The sequence below is a fragment of the Phascolarctos cinereus genome, unplaced genomic scaffold, assembly GCF_003287225.1.
Source record: "Phascolarctos cinereus isolate Bilbo 61053 unplaced genomic scaffold, phaCin_HiC Scaffold_2;HRSCAF=192, whole genome shotgun sequence".
Lineage (NCBI taxonomy): Eukaryota > Metazoa > Chordata > Mammalia > Diprotodontia > Phascolarctidae > Phascolarctos > Phascolarctos cinereus.
The window spans coordinates 27944940-27965682 of record NW_027555625.1 but is presented as its reverse complement, the minus strand read 5'-3'; the positions used below and the strand labels follow the sequence as shown (position 1 = coordinate 27965682).

Sequence of the window (20743 nt, the reverse complement as noted above, 5' to 3'; positions counted from 1 at the left end):
AAAGCTGGAATAAGTTGTTCAAAACCCCAGATATTACTCTCCCTGCAGTAGCAGTGATCTCTTGCTTATGAAAAGGCTGAAGTCAAAGGATGAGCAAATCCAGAAGTGAACACAAAATCCCAGCTCAGAAGCACTACTGGTACATTGAAATTCCCTTTATTCTCAAGTGAGCCACCAAAAATGAAAAGCAGCCATAAATGATAAACAAGACCCACAATCTATTCAGCCAATAAGTTTAACAGCTCCCTTTTCCAAATTGATGAAATTATATGAAATGGAGAGCTTTCAGGTTGATTTCTATTATGAGTTGAGGCTGCAATCCACAAATGAATACTGGAGTTGGAGAGGCAAGAAGGGAAACTTAGATAATTCATATTTAAATAACCAACTACAGAATCTCCCAGAACTGATTGCAGCACACACATCGCTGGTTTAGGAAATGAGAAAGGGAAAGGAGAACTGACTGATCTCACAATTAAAAAATAAGAAAAATTTTAAATGAATAGTATTGTTTTTATCAGTAACTCCCCTGTTGTGCAAAAAAAAAAAAGAATAAATAGAGTCACATTTGGATTTGTTCACCTTTACACATAATACTGCTTAAAAATAAGACAAATCTCCCAACATTTTTCAATGGACCACCTACCTATAAAATGTTCTATTGGGTAAAACATTTAGGAAGAAAGCTGCAAGTTGTTAATATACAGATATTACACTGGAATGTTAATGTCTTTTCTAACATTATGTAAAGTACTTTGTAATGCATAAAATGCTATATAAAATCACATAAATGTATGCTACTATTCTTCATATTAATTCTTGTTATTATTATTATCATTATCTGTGTGCACCTCTTCATTCACACTGAAGCAACCAAGATTATTGTAAAAGATGTCAAGTGGTTTCCCCATCTAAACTAACAAACTTCCCCTATTTATCACACCACTGTCAAATTTATATTCCCAAATCTAATCTATCTGTTACTCCCCTTCTCAAGAAAGTACAGTGGTTCTCAATGCTTTATGAGATAAAAAAAAAAAAAACTAACTCCTCTCTTTGGCATTTAAAGCCCTTTATAATCTATTCCTTTACAAGCTGGCTCTAGAATACCCTTCCTGATTATATTCAACATTACTCATATTAACACATTCTATACTCCACCAAAATTATACAACACTACATCTTCTATCTCTGAATTTTCACAGTACATATTTTGTGTCTGGATTCTTATTCCTTCTCACCTCTGCATCAGAGTAATGCTAATATCCCTCAGGATTTGGTTCAAATGGTATTTCCTCTACACACCTATCCTGATCTGGTTAATTACTTATGTCAGCTCCTACACACACACACACACACACACACACACACACACACACACACACAAAAATTAAATTTGTAAGTTTATCTCTATATCTCAGAATCCATTTTCTATATATGTATACATATACACATAGATATACACATACGTAACGTGTATATATATTTATATATTTATATTTTTACATCCCAATTTGAAAAAAAATTAAAAAGCTATTTTTCAGGTCCTTGCTATTAGGTTTTTATCAATTAATGAAAACTAATGAGCTAATGAAAGTTGATGAAAACTTGAACCAAAAATCCTAAGGTGATATCCCTTCCATTTTAATAGGGTATTCAGAGAGAATGAAGTCAATACCTCCACCCCCAAAAAATAAAACTGAGTCATAATGAGGGGTGGTGGTTTGGTATTTGGGTGCAGCCAACCATGCTGCTACGACACCATGCCACAGAAATGGTCACTTCATCTTTCTATCACAAAATCTTTCCCTGGCCTCCCAGAAACATGGACAGTATATAACTACTTCAATACCTTAAATCCTGGGGAAATCCCCAGTTACTCTTCTGGCATCTTAAACCAATAGGTCTGGCTTTCAGGTCCATGTACATTCGTAAGGGGTAGTGTGGTTTTAAGTAGATCACAGTGCTAAGCCTCAGTTTTCTGCTTTGTAAAGCAAAGGATTACCTAGGTTGTGGTTAACTATTTCTTATTTAGATATTCTAAGATTCTGTGCTGGTCAGAAGCAATCGTTTGTCTATGTTTTAGATTGCAGTGCTCACCAACTCAGTTTCTTTGAATAAACAAGCTAGACTGCAGTGGTAGAAAAAACAAACAAAAGAGCTGTCACCACTGCGAAAACAATTCAAATCCCAGCTCTGCCACTGACTACCAGGATGACCTCTCTAAGCCAAATCTGTTCTTCAATATTTCTAGAATGAGCGTCTTTAACAAAGGGACTAGTATATTCCTTCCACGTTGTTGCTTTTCTGACTATAATCATTTAAAATATTCAATTGACAGGTTAGTTCACTTCTTTCTTTTAAAAACAAATTAGCGGCAGAATGGATAGAACACCACCCTGGAGTCAGGAGGACCTGAGTTCAATCCAACCTCAGACACATAACACTTACTAGCTATGTGACTCTGGGCAAGTCATTTAACCACATTGCCTAGCCCCCCCAAAAAAAAAAAAATGGTAAGTCCCTTGACCAAATTGACCAATTTTCTTTGGGTCTCAGAGATCAGGCCACATCTGGGGAGAAGCAGGTAAAGAACTACTGCTTGTTCATTATCTAATTGTAATGCTTGGTTTAATTTCCTCTAGGTAGGTAAACAGGAGAAGAACATTTTAACTGGGGCAGTGCAATCAGTGCTGTTTCCTAGGGTACAAAATTTGGAGGGTGATGACAGCATTTTTGTTTGTAGGAGTATAGAAACAACTAGGTTTAATACCTAGTTAACAAGTAAAATTAATTGAGAGGAATCTCATTCTTATGGTTAGCTTCCTCCTTTCCACAACAGTATTCCAGATAGGCTACTTATTGGTGCAATCTGGAATTGCATCCTTGCCCTCACGAAGTTACTTGCCCTCTGCACAAAAATTGCTCATTACTTCTCTGTAGTAGCAATCTGAATTGTGAAAGATAAGTGATATTTACGCAGTAGAAACTTATCTTCTACAATTTCTGAATTTCAAAGAGCCTTTGTTTGGTTTTATCTTCATCATCTTTCTAGAAATTTCTCTTCCCTACACCATGTCTTCCAAAGGGCTGCTTATGGGCACTAGCATGCAGGAACATGTAATCCCTTGCTGAGTTGCCAATAGAGAATCATATGTATGCTGGAAATGGATAGCTTTCCCTTCAGAGGTTTTGCCTACTGTTATTTAGATAGATGTCAAGAATAATGCAAGATGACAGGAGCCCTAACTAGGGATAAAAGAGTTCCAGGAGTCCAGGCCAAATCAGTTATCACTTCAGTTTTAAAAATTGAGATGTTAGAAGTCTCTGGGGAGAATAAGTGAGTCCCTTTTGTCTTCCAATATCATTATTGCCTTTGTGACATGGAAAGATGTGAGCTATGGAATGTCTTAGGAGTCTGAAGAAAGTTTGGTAAAGAGAAAGGTATAAAGGTCTTTAAAACTTAATTGATGTCTCTTAGGTGAATGAGTGGAAAAAGCTTTTATTCTAGCTAGATCTCCATAGCAGACATTCTCCTGGGAAGGATTAAGCAATTCTGAGAGAATCATTTTGATGCTCAAACTGCTTGTAATGGGGAATTCTGCATTTTTTAAAAATATAAAATATGAGAATGATATGAGATCTGCAAATGATGATTTCACCTGAGGGGATTTCCCCTCATTCCTCTGCACAATGAGTGTGGCTGTTCCCTGGGATTCCTCCTCTCCAACGTGGAAAAATTTGGTTCACTTTGCTTGACATTTGAAATGAATATTTGCAGTTGCATGGGGAGAGAATTGGTATAATGCCTTGTAAGCATAATAAGTGTGTGTACCATAGATCAGAAAGGCACCTGGGGAAGGAGAGAGGAAGCCTAAGTTCTTGCTGCTATTCTGCCACTGATTTGTTGTGCCATGTCCAGTGAGCTCCTTCCAATCCCTGTGCCTCAGTTACCTAACCTGTAAAATGAGGGAAATGGACTACGTTGTTTCCTCCACTATCACATGCTCTGAAAAATCAATGTTCCAGGTTTTAGCAATATTTTCCAACAGCTTGCTATACTCCATTCAAATGAAAATGTGTTTCAGGCCTATGATGATAGATGCAAAGTTCTATATCCTTGAACTTACAAGCATCCAAAATAGGTCAAAGGTATTTTAAGTGGATGCAGAGATCATTTGTCCCCAAATCCTCATTCTGTAGTTGAGGAAACCGAGGCATTGAAATATAATTACGTTAGCAAGATCATACAAAGAAGAAAGGAGAGACGGGGAGGAAGAGGAACAAGAAGAGGAAGAAAAGCTAGTTTACAAAACCAGAATTGTTATCCTCCTTCAAAGCATAGCTCATGGGCCGTCTCTTATGGCTAATCCAAAAAGAAATTTTCTTTTTCTCACGTTTAAATTACTTCTTTATCTGACACAACCCTTTGCAGAACTGTGTAAGATCCTTGAATATTGAGACTGTTGTTTTTTTCTATTCTCTCTGTTTCCAAAGCATATAGCACAGTACCCTACACAAAGTAGATATTTAAATGTTTGTTGAATTGGATTAGATTGGAATGAAATGACTTTAGGTCATTAAGTGTAAATTTAGGAAACTGCTAACTTTGATGCGGTAACTCATCCTTGCACAGGGCAAAGGAGTTACTAAAACTTTGAAACTTCCACCCATAGAGATAAAATAAAATAAAACATTTCAGAACCAGAATGACCCATTTAAGATTATCTATTCATGGGATCATAGGTTTTAAAGCTGCAATGGTCTGTAAAAGTAATCTTTTCAGCATTTTCCTTTTACAACTATATGAGGCCTAGGAAGCTTAATGCATTTCCCTAAGGTCACACAGATAGCAAATAATAGACCTGAGATTCAAACCAAGGTCTTCTAATTTCTCATCTAGTACTCTTGCTAGTTCACAGATCAGCCTCTCTGTCATATGCCTAGGTTTACAAATACAAAATAGTAAGTCCTTGAGAACTTTTACGAACTGCTCCAGGTCATCCAATGAATCAAGTCTCGAACCCATGTTCAAGTCCTTTGTCCAAAAGAAAAACCTACCTTGAAATAATCTAATGGAAAAAAGAGAAAATTTTTCAGGCAAGTGCTTTAAAAATTGGTATAATTTGGTTAAAAATGGACCACCCTGCTTCTGAAAATGGGGCCTTCTAAAGTACTGTTTCATGACAACTATGAAGTATTTGGCTATACAGATTATGTGACACCTAAGTTTTAGTGATACTCTGCTGGCAAAATAAGGAGAGAGTATTCTTGAATGTCATATTTTATTTAAAAATGGATACAACTTAAAAGATACAGTTAATTTATAGTTATCATCAAATTACATCCATCTTTTGTCTCCTTTCTAAGTTCCAATAGATTAAAGACACCTGGGTTCTTTTCTTGTCAACACTTTCAAGCAACCTTCTCTGGACCTTGACTTAACCTTCAACTAAAAAAGACACATTTAGTTCACAAACCTAAGTGCCTCCTCTTCTGAAAAGTGATGAACTAAATGAGTTTGTTCTGAAGTCCCAGGAAGGCCCAGAATATGCAACACTCACATTCAAATTTTTGCTACCAAAATGCAGACCCAAACTAAACAGATTTTTTTTTTGATTCAGTGTTTGGGCTTTTTTGGTAATTCTTTCATATCTTAATATGGATGATCAAAAGTTTATTACATAGAAAATCAAAGAGTATGTGGAGTTCATTTCAGTTACTGAGGCTTAAACATAAAAGTCCCAATAATCTTATTCTTTGATTTTCTTTCTCAGTGAAATTGATCAAACCCATCAGATTTTAGTTTGATGAAGTACAAATGAATAACTAGAAATCATAAGAAACTCCCCTTTCCCCAAATGGAATATATTTTCAATGTTGGAAAATTTAGTATGATCTAATGGCTTGGAAAAATTAATGTTTTTTTGGAATTAATCAAGAAAAATTTATTAAACATATGCTATGTGCCAGGTACAGTGCTGATAACTAGAACAACAATAGTCTACAGCTAGCACTAAAATCCAGCTCTCATATCTCCCCTGAGTTCCCAATGTACATTTCTAATTGTCGAACATTTCCACCTGATTGCTCCACAGATAATTCTAAGCCAAATTGACAGTAATGTACTATGTGTCTGCCATGTGCAAGACACTATGTGATGTACTGGAGATATACCATACAAAACTCAAATTCTTGAAATTTAATATATTTGCACATAAATATACATACACATATTCAGATGTACATATATATATATATATGCCTTTATATGTACATATAAAAATGTACATATGTTTATGCATACACCTATGTTCCCAAAACAGAATTCATCTTCTCATCCAAAATCCCACACCCTCTCTTGAATTTCTCTATCTCTATTGAGCCACCATCCTTCTGGCCACCCATTTTCATCACTTCATCATCATTGTTGATGCTTCCTTCTTCCTCACACCCTACATCCAAACAACTGGAGAGTTTTGTTATTTGTTTTTTCTTCCTGACACCATGCCCATTCCTCACCTTGTCTTTATTTACATAGCAGGAGCCCTAGGTCAAGCCCTCATCACCTCTCCCCCTGACTATTACAATAGACTATGCATTCATTCATTCATTCATTCATTCATTCATTCATAAAGACAAAGTAGAGGGAATTCCAAACAAGGGAAACATCCTATTTAAAGGCCAGAAGGTAGGAGATAGAATTGCATGTGCGATGAACAGTTAAAGGCATGATTTAACTGTAACAATTCCTGGTAGGATGGCCAATTATTGATTTCATGAACCTGGTCTAATGCTCATAAACTGGATTTGGAAGTGGATAAACCACAATTATATAAGCTAGTGTGCGTGTGTGTGTGTGTGCATGCACACCCAGGCACATGTACTGGTGTTGTTGGGGGAATATCTTACTACATAATTCCAAGGTTGAATACTGATTATTTAAGAATTATCTGTGACTTTAGATTTAATGTTGTATAATATAAAAGGCACAAAACCAGTGCCTTAGTATTGGCTCTTACATAACTTTAAGCATCTCACTTCCACTCATTGCGCCTCAGTTTTCTCAAGTATACAGTGAGGAGTTTGGACCTCTAAGATACCTTACAGTTCTAGGTCTGTAATCCTATGGGCTACAAAGGGGTCACCAGCTACCTCGGTGGAAGGAGTGCCTACCTTGAAAAATAGCAGACTCTTAAAGCAGGGAAATAGGAAGATCCATCAGGACACAAGAAAAAGTGTGTCTGCTTGCTTTTTTTTCAATGGATTCTCTTCTTATAAGTACAGAAGCAGCCTGAGATGTTATCTCATTTCACAATCCCAGAATCTCCGTGTTGGAATGGAACTTAGAAATGTTCTCGAACCATCTTTCCCTTGATGAGGACTCCCCTCAACATTATCCTTTACAAAAGGGCTGTCCAGTTCCTGTTTGAAGGGAACTATTGGCTTCTAAGGCAGCCCACTACACTTTTGAATAGATTGAATTGTTAGAAAACAATTCCTTACATAAAGCCTAAATCTGCCATCTTGAAACTTCTACCCACTCCTCCTAGCTTTGCTCCCTAGAAATGGGGAGGGGGAGTAGAATCCTCCTTTCTCACGCAGTCCTTGAGATAATTGCAACCAGCAATCATGTCCCCATAGGTTCAGGCTAACTGCCAGCATTTCTGTCAATCAATCCTTAATGGCATGTTCCCAGACCTCCCCAAATTTTGATTATTCTCCTCTGGACATGCTCCAGTGCGGCAGTCTTTCCTGAACTGTGGTACCAACGATTTAATACAAATAACAGACATGATCTGGCCATGGGAGAGGGTAGCAATACTAAACCTTTAGAGAATTAAATCCTTAATAATGCATCATGATAACCCATTAACTTTTGGGGCATTCTCTCAGGAATGAGAGAAATCCAGAGCAACCAATGGAAAAGACACATAAAAGCAGAAAATAAGATGAGAGAGACAGAAAGAGACTGAGGCAGAAGTAGAGAGAGAAAAACAGAGAGAGAGAGAGAGAGAGAGAGAGATACAGAGAGAGACAGAGAGACAGACACAGACAGAGACAGATACAGAGACAGAGACAGACAAAGACAAAAACAGAGAGAAAGAGAATGAAGGAACACATAGATGATTTAACCATACGTGTATGATGGAGTATATGATTTGAGGTATTTGAGGTTTTTCTTTTAGAAAAAACACTGGATTCGTGGACTGTCCATAAGGATGAATGGTTTTTGTTCCTCAATTTAATCCCAACTAGTTCTAAGATGTTTGAAAAGGGAGTCACCTATGGCATACTATTTTCACTTTGACAAATAAGGAAACCGAGGTTGAGAGAAGGAATTAATCTCTCCAAAGTAATAGTGCAAGTTAGAGTGGTAGAGGTGGGACTATTAATCAGATATTGTGGCTCTGAGGCCAAGACTATCTTTGTACTGTCAAACTACCTTTCTTAGGCAAGAGGCACAGGGCTTTGCAGTGGAAATTTTCAAAGTTGGATTTCCTTCACCAGGTGAAGAATTGAAGAACATTTGGGACCAGCGAGGAACAGCCAATTTATTAGACTCCCTTTCTAGGACACAACATAGGAGTCTTTCAAGATGTTGTCTCCAGCCCAGCCCAGTCACTTTGCAGAAGTCCTCTGAGATTACTTCGGAGTTTAATTCTGACCCTGCTTTATCAAGATCCCCTGAGAGCACAATGAAATGAATTTACTCACATTTACAAATAAAACCATTTGACTTTTAATGTGAAAGGTGGAGCTCCTTTCCCATTAACAACCTTTGAGACCATCATAAGCCACCAAAGTGGGGGAAAAAAGGAAAATATTTTTCCACCTCACCTCTAGCCATGGGTATAAAGAGGTAATTGTGTTTCTGTACATATTTACAGCAGGGTAAAAGGGATATAAGGCCAGCCTTGGAGTCAAGAATATAAAAATTCAAGATGTTTCTTTGATACTGGCTGTGTGACCCTAGCTAGGCAAGTCACTTAAACTTAAAATGCCCCAGGCAAGTATCAAAGCTCATCAATTGCAGAGAAGCTTTAGATTTACACTGTTGAAAATTTTCCTACTTAGAGTACCTCATACCAATAAAATCTAAAATTCACATGGTAAAGATAGGAGATATATAAGCATAAACACCTGCATTCATGCATATGTGTCTATAACTCATATATTCTTGAGGTTACACATGTATATATATATATATATATATATATATATATATATATAGGTATATATATATACCTATATATACCTATATATATATATAGGTATCTATATATACTCATGTACTGTATGTGTACACATATATGCATATGTGTGTATGTTCGCAATATCATCTTTGTAGGGAACTTCAAACTTGGAAAACTCATGCTGTTAGTCAAATATAACTTAGAGTCTTAGTTACCTGGGGCACTGAGATTTTCATTGAACTAGTTGGAGTCATAGAACTAGTATGTGTCAGAGTCAGGTTTTGAACTCATGGCTTCATGACTCCTAGGTCAACAAGTTGATACACCGTAAAACTTCTCATCTAGACCATGTCCCAAGAATTAACACAGTTTTAAGTTACTAAAGCTTAAAAATTGGCTTTGGGGACACTTTCTATGACTACATGGAATATAATGCATGCATTCACATACATGTGACCCAAGGTTATTCAGTTATTACATTCTGAGATATGATTTATGACTTAATCATTAGTATAGTTTGGAAACTAATGTGGAAACTGTCTTTTTTCACTAAGACAGATCAGTTACACACACACATACACACACACAGATTCACAGTCACTATAGGTTTTCAAATCCCAGGAGTTTCCTTTGTGACTAATGGCAAACTTCAGATATTTCTAGCAAATTCTTTTTCACAACACTATCCTCACCTTTTCCCCCAAAGGGAAAGAAAGGGAAAGAAGGAGGGAGAGAGAGAGAGAGAGACAGAGAGAGAGAGAGAGAGAGAGACAGAGACAGAGAGACAGAGACAGAGACAGACAGAGACAGAGACAGAGACAGACAGAGACAGAGAGACAGAGACAGAGACAGACAGACAGAGACAGAGACAGAGAGAGAGAAGGAGAGAGGGAGGAAAGAGAGAGAGAGAGTGAGAGAGAGAGAGAGACAGAGAGAGACAAAAGAGACAGAGAGAGCACAGGCTGGAAGTTCTCAATGTCCTCACACACACTTGTTTTTAATGCACGTGCATTTTAAACATACAACTATCCACAATAGATAAAATGATAGGAATTCTTTCAAAAATAAAGCAAACTGATCCCTGTGTTCCACTCACCTAAAATTTCTTGCTAGACAGAAATGCATCATATACAGGAATACAAATTTAGAGTTGGAAGTTATGGCTACTGTCTTTATGCTTGAAAGTTAATACCGTGTTTTCTCAACAGGCATCATCTGCAAACAGGGTGTCCCAAATCCCCTGGACTTGGCAGAGAGCATTAGGTTGTACCAAACAATTTCCAGAGGAAGCTTCAAACCATTTTATTCTTAGCCCTTCAGTGTGGCTCTGAATCCTCACCGAATGGATTCATAGGGAAAGGTATAAAAAGTGTAGCCAACATTTGCAGCTGCAACATGAGCTACAGTGCTATCTCCTTAACAATCTGGCAGAGTAATCATCAATGCAGGGCAAAGTAAGGGAGCTAACCCCAAATATAAATTGAACCCAAAGTACAGGAGCACTTTCTTGGCAGAAAAAGTGGGGCATTTTTTCTCATTTGTGAACCTCATATTCTTGTCTCCTTTTGCCTTTCAGAAGGTAGTGAAGTATAGTGGCTGGAGAACTTTGTGGTGTACTAATTGACTTAGCCAATGAAGAATAAGATGGGAGCAGAAGTGGGAAAAGAGAAGCAATCTACAGATGCCAGTGAGTCCCTGAAGAGCAATAATTTTCCTTTGCAAAAAAAAAAAAAAATCAATGAGGCAAAAGAGCAGGCCCTTTGCCGTGTCTGCATCACATGTTACATACCATGAAGAAGTCCTGGATCAATGCTACGATGGAGCTTTGAACAATTTCTCTTGGAGAAACCATTATCAGTTTCTGTAACTTTATACAACACATCTCAAAGAAGCGGACTCCATTAACACAAGCTTCCTGAGTCCCTGAAAATATCTTCAAAACTAACAATGCAAAAGATGAAAGCCACTGATGGGTTGGGAATACATCTAAATGAGGAACAGACAATGGAGATGAGGCTTCGGAAGCAGTGACTGCTAACAATGATGTGCCAGAGAAAATTATGGTAAGCATTTCTGCCCAGAAAGCTTTGTGGAGGATGAAGCTGTGGAGCCTGAGATTTACAAAGATACGTCGTGCATCCATGTTTAAAAAAAATGAATAAAAAAAGAAGAAATTGGAGAGAGATTTAAAGCACATACGACACAGAGAACCAAATGCATTCAGTTCCACAACTGTTTTGTACAGATGGATGAAAAAAGCTGTATGGCATGGAGAATGATACCATCAAGGCAGAAGAGAAGAAAAGAAGCATGGTGACTGAAATGCAACAGCATTGCTTACAAGCAAGAGTTTGGAGGGGAAAGACCACTCAGTCGGGGAGGAGAGCACAATGCAAGACAGATTACGGCTTTGCAGTGGGAGATTTTCAAGTTGGATTTCTTTGACCAGGGGAAGAAGGGGAGAACCTTTTCGACTAGCATGGTGCAGCCGATTTCTTAGGCTGCCTTGCTAGGACAGTACAGAGTAGGCTTTCAAGATGGTGTCTCCAGGCCAGCCCAATCATTTTGCTTCACAATTGCCTTCTTTGCAAGTAAAATCATTCATGGACTGAAGCATCTGGATACAAATGGGATTTTGCTTTTCTCCCTTGCAGTTGAAAAACTTGTCTGAGGACTGAATTATTTTCACATGGTGAAATTCCTGAAAAAGGGCTTTACAAAGAATTGGGGCTCACGACCAACCCAATCCTCATAAGCCATCCACCATCTTGAAAATGTTGTATCATGAGTAATGCCACACATTTAAAATGACTTCACTGCAGTTGGCTGGGAAAGGGGTGGGAAGAGATAAAGGTTGCTGGAGCCACACTTCAGAATTTGCATACAAATCACAATGACCAGCAAGCTGTGAGCTGGGAAGTTGCCTTTACTTCCCAGAGTTTCAGTTGAGGGATGAGGGAACGGGAATAAGACATGGGCAAGAAACCCAACACCTCCATATGGAAATCCTACCAAGAAATACTGCATGTACTAAATATTCCTTGAATTTTCCATGTTGATTCATGGGATGGAAATGGACCAGATGATTATATTTCCACGGCAAAAAGAAAACAAAAATGGGAACAACTGAGCAAAGGAAATGTAATTGTTAGTGTTTGACAGCTATGTTAGTTTCTTTTTGGCAACAGCACGTCTGCTAGGTCTTAGGTCATTGATAAACCTAGTATGCATTGGAACCTGAGTGAAGGAACTCCTGTCATTTTCATCATCTTTAAGACATGAACACAAGCCCCAATGGAGAGGTCCTGGCTCTTGTACAGATGATGCAAATTTCTAATACTAACAAAGGGAAGTAGACTTACAATGAGTAAATAGACAAAAGCCCCAAATAATTACAATAGTCACAGCTTGGCAATGAGTTTCCAGACTATGAAATTAGTTTTCTTGTGAAGAATGGAGATTTTATAAGGCTAGTATAAACACAGGGTAATTGGAAAATCAAATTGCTCTTCACCAGTTATTGTAAGGTCTGGAATAATGGTGATAACATTTTAAAAAGCCTCCCTATATATGAATCACTAGTGTTTGAGTTGTCATCTACTTCTTCTATTTTAATGATTTATTATTATTATTATTATTATTATTATTATTTGAAACAGTACTGTTGCCAAGAATGGTTCCCTTAAAGTGCTACCACACTGGGACCTTTTAAGTTATGACATCCAAATACCAGCTTACCCCTGATACAATAAGCTCTCCGCCCAAGTTCTGTACTTCTGCCTTGACCTTGCTGCAGATATTAAGCTGGTGGCAATACAAAGCAATCCGTTGAAGGTAGGCTAATAAATCCTGTTTGCACGCAGAATCAGGACACTGAAAATAAAAAAAAAGTGGCATTCTCAATTATATGGTATCTTAGATAACACTTGTCACATCAAATCTCACAGAAGGACATAATTTAGGTCTTATACCATATTAGCAAAACACTACCCACCTGTCCCCTTGGGATGGGAGTTAATGGTTGAGAATTAGTCTTTCTGCTTCCACAGAATCTCATGAATTAAAATATGAAGATATCCCAGAAAGACCCTATTGATATCATCTGTAAATAATTAATTACACTTTTCTTAGTTGCCTTCTGCACAGTAAAGACAGCTAAGTAATCTCAGAGGCTATTTTGCGGAGAACTCCATTCAGCTTTCATGAAGCATGGGAGTCTATTGACACAAACACCCAGCCATTCTCCCCTGGAAGGAAATCATTTATGTTAATCTGCATGCTGCATTAGAGGATATGATTTCAAGTCGCTACTTTAATAAGAAGACGAAGCAATTTATTTCCTTTGCTTGTCTAAGCAGAGCATCATTCTTATTATAGCATGTCTGTCTCCATTTTGGACTCATTGTGAAATCTCAAAATTATAGCGACCTATTCAAGGCCCTTAAAAGTAAGAGGCTTAGAGATAGTTCATAACCAATACAAGTGGGAATATTCCTAGAACAACACATTCAGAGTCAATTGAAATAAACTGTGGATTGGAAGACACAATTGTTCAGCTTGCCCATTACATGACCAGCTAAGAAAAGGGAGTCACCATTCTAAATGATAAAAGGAATATTCTAGATTCCCTCAATGACTCCCATGGCTCAGGAAAGTGTGCCCCTGCCTCGTGACCTGACTCATGATTGTCTAAGAATTCTCATATGAGTGTCAGCACATGAGAGTTGTTGTGTGATTGACTTTATAGCATGGGGCTTCAGAGATCTGGGAGCTTGAAAATGATGTGTTTGGGGGACTCTGGAAATTCTAGATTCAATTTGGTATTTCACTAACACAATCATCAGCCATCTTGAATAAACATGATAGAAAAAAGGATCCAGGGCCAATCGCAGTAATCTTTGGCATATGGTTATGTGTACAAGAACACACGTGAGACACAGAAGTCCAATAAACGTATATGTTGAGCCTATATCAATTTACACGCTGTCTTGGGGTAGGGAGAAGGGAGAGACGGGTAGAAAATTTGGAACTCAAAATCTTATGTAAGTGAATGTTTAAAACAAAAAATAAATAAATACATTTATAAAAGAAATAAAAAAAGAAATAGAGACATCCAAGTGAAATACTAGGAAACAGTTTAGCAAGCCTTGAGAAGTTTGCAAACTTCTATCTATGTAATTCAAACATGTGATTTGGACACAACCATATTTTCTTTTTTGATAAAAACAAAAAGCAAGGAAGGAGGACTTAAGGAGGTCACTGAGTCTAACCTATTCTCTGCATGGCTGTTACCAACATGCCTTCTTCTACATTAGTGCATCTATCAAGGAAGAATCCCAGGGAGACCATTTCTCCTTTCTGCAACTATTTAATACTGTAATATTTATCCGACTCCTGAGACCCATGTACTGAAAAGAATTAACTTTAAAATGATATCTCTCCAGAGAGCTGACAAAGCTTTCAATACAAATACCTTGGAGCAAATTAAACTGGAAGTCCTATCTCCTTGGAACAGTAATTAAAAATGCAACAGTCCATAAAAAGTTTATATTGCATGCATATCTTGAAACTTTGCGGAAAAAAAAATCCAGCTACAGAAAGGCATCTGCTGATGGCTTCCCCAGCTTTGGTCATTGTCAGCTGTTCAGCTGAACCTCATCCAGAGGAATTTAAAATGCAAAAAGCATGTCTTCCCAAGCGGAACACCTCTACAACCTCTCAAATCCCCACAATGGTATGTATAAGAAGGTCCTGATCCAAGAACAACAGAAATGGCTAGTCACTTTCTGGTGGTTATTCCCATAATGAGAAAAAAAAAAGTAAGAGAGTGTGTCTTGTTTAGACAGTGTTTTTTTTTTTTTCAGAGACCACGTTCCTGATGTACCGTTCTCCTTTCTGAAGCTCATCTTCCTTGTGAACCAGTTCAGTTCAATATTATTCTTAACTCTTGACTTCTTCGGTTCCTTTTACTATTGCTGATCACACCTTGCCGAATAACAATGCTAGACTTCTATGATCTTTTCCCATTACTCCTCTTCCACGATATTGAACAAAACTTGAGGAAATCACAAAGCAGTGACAACTGGGTCTACTACAATCCTATAACTCTTCTTGTTCCAAATGTTCCCTTTTCTCCGCAAGTTTATGTCACCAACCCTTCCCTCCACCTTTTCAACTGAGGCCCTCATTTCATACTTTGCTGAAGAAAAAAAGTGATGCCATTTCCTTCTCCTTTTCTCCTCATCTCAGATCCTCCTAACACCATTACTCACTTTCTCCTCCATTACTCCATATTCTGATGAAAGGTGGCCCTTCATGCCAATGCCAACCCCTCTGCATTAACCCTAGATTCCATTCCCTCCCGCCTTCTCAAACACATTGCCTCCCACTATCATCCCTGTTCTCTGTGATACACATTGCCTTTCTCTAGTGCGAACCCTGTTAATGTTTGATAATGAATTTGTAGTGGATTCATTTGAGTATTTGTAATTTCCTCCAATTCTGTCCAGTAGCAAGGAAGACGAGAGATTTTTTTGAAACATCCACTCTAGAGCCAGGAGACATTCTTGCCCTTCACCATCCTCCCCAAAGTAAAAGGCTCCCCATAACACTGAGCCAGAAAACAGTCACTTGCTTTCCTCCAGTTTCTATTTAGCATCTGCAGTACAATTTGTGATGAGTATGACAATATTCACTTCAGGATGTTTTGTTTTGTTTTGTTTTTAGTTAGGGCAGGGGGAGGGGAAGCAATTGGGGATAAGTGACTTGCCAAGGTCACACAGCTATTAAGTGTCAAGTATCTGAGGCCGGATTTAAACTGAGGTCCTCCTGTCCCCAGGGCCGGGGCTGAATCTATTGCATCACCTAGCTGCCCCTTTCCTCCTCTTAAACCCATTCCTGACAAAAGTAGGTTTCCTGAAATAACAGCTCTCCTCCCTCATCTCATTCCTCTCTATTGGTTCTTTCTCTGGCACCTCATTTATAAAGTGTAATTACTCTTTTAGCTGTTCTTTAATGGTTTTAATTTTTGAAGTCATATCATGCTCAGGTCTACCCCAATCATTCTTATAAGTTACCTAATTACTAGTAACAGTCTTAGTTACAAGTTTTACATTTTCCATACACAAAAGGCAAACATTCTATCCTTTAGACCCTTGTAATCGCTCAGTGGTATGTACCTTATATTTCCCTTGGCTCTTATATGACAAATCTTCCACTGAGCTCAGGTTTTTTTGTTTTTAACAAAGTCCTGAAAGACTGACAAAATGCTCAAATGTAATTTTTTTTTTCCATTCAGAAACATGCTTAGCTTTCCTGGCTATGATATTTTCAGCCACAAGCCCAGTTCTTTTGCTCTTTGATATCTAGTGTTCCAAGACCTGCAATCGTTTAGTGTCCCCATGGATAGGTCTTGTTCGATTGTAGTTGTGGTACCACCACATGTAATTTTTGTTATTATTCTTGTTGTTGTTGCTGCTCATAACATTTTGTCCTTGATCTGGGGGTTTTGGAATTTGACTATGATATTCCTGTGGGTTTTCCTCATAAGATCTCTTTTAGGTGGTGTTCAGTAGATTCTTACTATTTCTGCTTTCCCCTCTTGTTCTAATGCTTCAGGACACAGTTTTTAAATTATTTGTTGTGTTATTGTATCAAGATTTTTATTTTTGATCAGAACTTTCAGGTAGTCCAATTATTCTTATGTTTTCTGTTCTTAATCTTTTCTCTAGATCTGTCACTGGCTTCCTCTTGCCCAATTTTGATTTTCACACAGTCATTTTCTTCCTTAGTATTATAGATTTCTTTTTCTAATTGGTTGACTTTCTTTTCATAATCTTCTTTTCTTGTATTAGTCTTTATTTTTTTAGGTTTTTTTTTCCTTTAATCTCTCTCATTTGATTTTTAAAGTCTTTTTTAAGTTGTTCAATTCATTCTTTTTGGGCAGGTGATCATTTGATGTTACTCTTTGGGGTAGAAGGGGGTTTCTTTGCTTCAGTATCCTCTTCTGAAAATGAACCCCAATGTTCTTTATTCCCGTAGTAGCTCTCTATTGTTGGATTCTTTCTCCTTTGCCTGTGCATTGGTTTTATAACAGCTTAGTTTTTAGAATCACATCTAGTCCTGGGGTATGGGGAACAGTGCCTCATGCCTCTGATCCTCTTCACTTCTCCCTTCTGACTTTGAACTCAAACCAAGACCTCCAGCCTCCTGTAAGTGCCCAAAGCCAGCAACATCCCAGTCCAATGCTTCTGTACTCACTGGGTGTGTGCTGGTTCCTTCTCACATGCCCCCTGCACCATGTCTCTCCAGCACAGCTGACTCTGGCATACCTCGTGAGCAGAGGTTCCCTCAAACTTTTCCAGGTCAGATGCCCAACTCCTTTCACTATCCTTGGGGTAAAAGTTCCTGTGGCTGGGGCCAAGGCAGCCTCCCAACTCAGCTAATCCTACAGCTTGCCCCTTGTGTAAGGAGACCCTAGCCTGGAAGCATTTACTCTTCACAGCGAGGAAATCTGGTCCTGGGATTTTTCTTCATATCTTCTCCAAATATCCCAAAAGGACCCTTGTTCTGCCCCTACTTTTATTTGTTTTCACTGCTCTATGCTAGCCCAGAGGCAATAAATTATGTTTTGTGGAAGAAAATTTTGAAAACTTGCAATTTTCTGCCTTACTCTGACATCTTCCCATCTTCCCATCCTCTCTCCCTTTCAGTGTATTTTTAAGTGTTCTTATACTGTCTTCCCCTTTAGAGTCTAAGCCTTCAAGGCAGGGGCAATAAAAAAGTTTCCCCTCAAATATGAACTCTCTAAGACCCATTGTGTGTATGCACATGGGTTATATGCTCAATATAACCTGAAAATTCATGTTTCCTAGAAATACTGGCAGATTTCCCTGAAAGAAATTTACACAAACCTCTGTTACATGGTCATATACATTTGAATTCAGAATTAAAGTCATCTGATTTGAACCTCCTAATTTTAAAGATGAAGGAACTAAAGCCTAGAGATATGAAGTGCCTTACCCAAATGTATGCCCTCTACCATGACAAATGATTTTTGTTGTTGTATCTTTCAGTAGTGTCTGACTCTTCATGACCCAATTTGGGGTTTTCTTGGCAAGCATACTGGAATGGTTTGTCATTTCCTTCTCCAGCTAATTTTATAGATGAGAAAACTGAGACAAACAAGGTTAAATGACTTGCCTAGGGTAACACAATTTGTAGGTGTCTAAGGCCAGATTTGTACTCATGAAGAGGAGTTTTTCTGATTGTGCTCTATGCACTGTGCCACGTAGTTTCCCCAAGACAAACCATATGATGTTCAAATTATAATGGCTTCTCTTATCTAGAGGTCAGTTATCTAGAAGCCTTAGCTATGCACAATACAGTTGAAAACTCAGAAGTAATCAAAAAGCAGAAAGAAACAATCCCCTGGGCAGCTTAAGTAGATAAAAGCATCACAGATTTAGTTATAGAAGAGGCCTTAGAAATCATCTGGCCTAAAGTCCACATTTTAACAATCATAATAGCTTAATAATTTATAAGTTATAACACTTTAAACTCTATGAAGTGCTTTACATGCCTTATCTTATTTGATCTTCACAACCCTATGAGGTGAGTGCTACTATTATTTCCATTTATAGTTGAGAGAAGACTGAGACTGAGTGGGGCCAAGTCACTTGCCCAGGGTCATACTACCTGTAAATGCCTGAGGTGAGATTTGAAGTCAGATATTTCTGACCCTCAGTCCAGTGCTCAGTCCACTATGTTACCTTGCTGCCTAAAGATGAAACTATGATACAGAGAAATGAGGCAACTTGCTGAAGGTTACATAGGCAACAAATGACATAGTTGAAATTTGAACTCATGTCTCCTGATTAAAAAAAAAAAAAGCATTCTTTCCATTTCAACACATGCTTCACCCATAGGAAACCCCTTCAGCATGACCTCAACATGAGCTTTGTAGATATACAAGATCATAGAGCAAAAGCTGATGTGTGTTTATACATGGTTTAAGAGGGCATCTCACGGGCATCATCTTTGAGCCCCAATTAGTGTCTTCTGTATGTGTGAATGGGAATGGGAAAGTGTTGAGTCCCCTAAACAGGTAATTGTTTATTAAGTAGTCCCCAAAGTATGTTTACTCTAAGATGGGAGTCACACAGAATGCTAATAATCCATGCTAATGGGACTGGAGGAAAGCACTTAGGTACAAACAGTATTACAGTTATCCCTACATCATTGCAGGGGGTTAGGGGCTCAGCACCTCTGTGAGCTGGAAAATCTACATAATATTTTGTCCCTCCTTTCATACCAGAGAGAAGTCTGATATTTTTCTTTTTTTAATGGGGTGTTTACAATACCTTATTGTAAAATTAGGAGCTTAATATTTGGTGATGGACTCTGTGTTATCTGTTGGTCTTCGTGTATCATCCGTGGCTTCCACAAAACTCCCAAAATATTCCCATTTAATTTCTTATGCCAACCCACGATTTCTCAAAACCACAATGGGGAAAGTTGTGATGTGGAAGGGTAACTGTACTTACTTCACAATCTCCTGAGGGCAGTACAGGACGATAGTCCAATACAATTACTATTTCCAAAGATGCCACTGAGCAGGGCTTCACTTACATTAGTGCCATCTGTTGAAGATAGTAAGGAAATAGGATGGTTTCCATCCCCAAATGATTAAAGTTTAAAAATATCCAGTTATCTGAAGAGCTACCATGAAAAATCTTCCTTTCCCCAAAAAGCCCAAACCGATAAGTAATTGCTGAATTGGACCCAATTAGAAGAGGAAAGGTCAGAGCTCAAAATAAGCCTGCCTACATTTGGCACTGGGCACACTGATCCATTGCTAAAATAGGAGACATCTTAAGTGTTACAACACTGTTGGGTATCAGAACACTAGAGAATTATGACAACACCACAGATTTTAAAGCTTAATTTTTGGGGAAATTCATGGACAGATGATTCCATATTTCTCAGTTGGGGAAGCAGGGACAATGAAAGGAGAAAGCAAAATTTTCTTTAAAACAGCAAACCGTTTCCAGTTGTATAAGTTATTGAAGAAAGGCAGTGCAGAATAATAAACAGAGAGATAATCTTGAAGCCAAGAAAAAAAAATTGATTTTAATCCTGACTCTGACATGTACTGGTTGTGTGATCCTGAACAATTCATCTTGCTTCTCAAAGAAGGTACCAATGTACATTGGAAGAGCTCAGTTCCTCACAGAAATTTACTGATACCAATACAATCACTGGTCTCATCCTATTAAAAATGTGAGGCAGCGTGGGGTAATGGATAGTGGGTAAGCCTTAGAATCAAGAAGATCTGGGTTCAAATCCTGCTTTAGCCACATACAGGCTGGATGACATTGGGTAAGTTACTTTACCATTCAATATTGGCACAAGTCCTAAGACGGCAAGCTGCCAAAAATGCTGCTACGTTGGACTAGTAGAGGGAGTTTTCTTGGTGAAAGTTCTCTAAATCAAAAAAATCAGGTTTAGTTTTGAAAGTTGTTAAAAAAAATAAAATGAATATTAAG

General features: G+C 38.0%; 1 protein-coding gene across 1 annotated transcript in view; it reads right to left on the bottom strand.

The window, feature by feature from the left end:
* LOC110218426 (catenin alpha-2) overlaps positions 1–20743 on the bottom strand; it is a 1469797-nt gene that overhangs the window by 38839 nt on the left and 1410215 nt on the right. Inside the window, 1 exon segment of the mRNA XM_021001143.2 lies at positions 12936–13070. Coding sequence (XP_020856802.1) covers positions 12936–13070 — 135 coding nt within the window.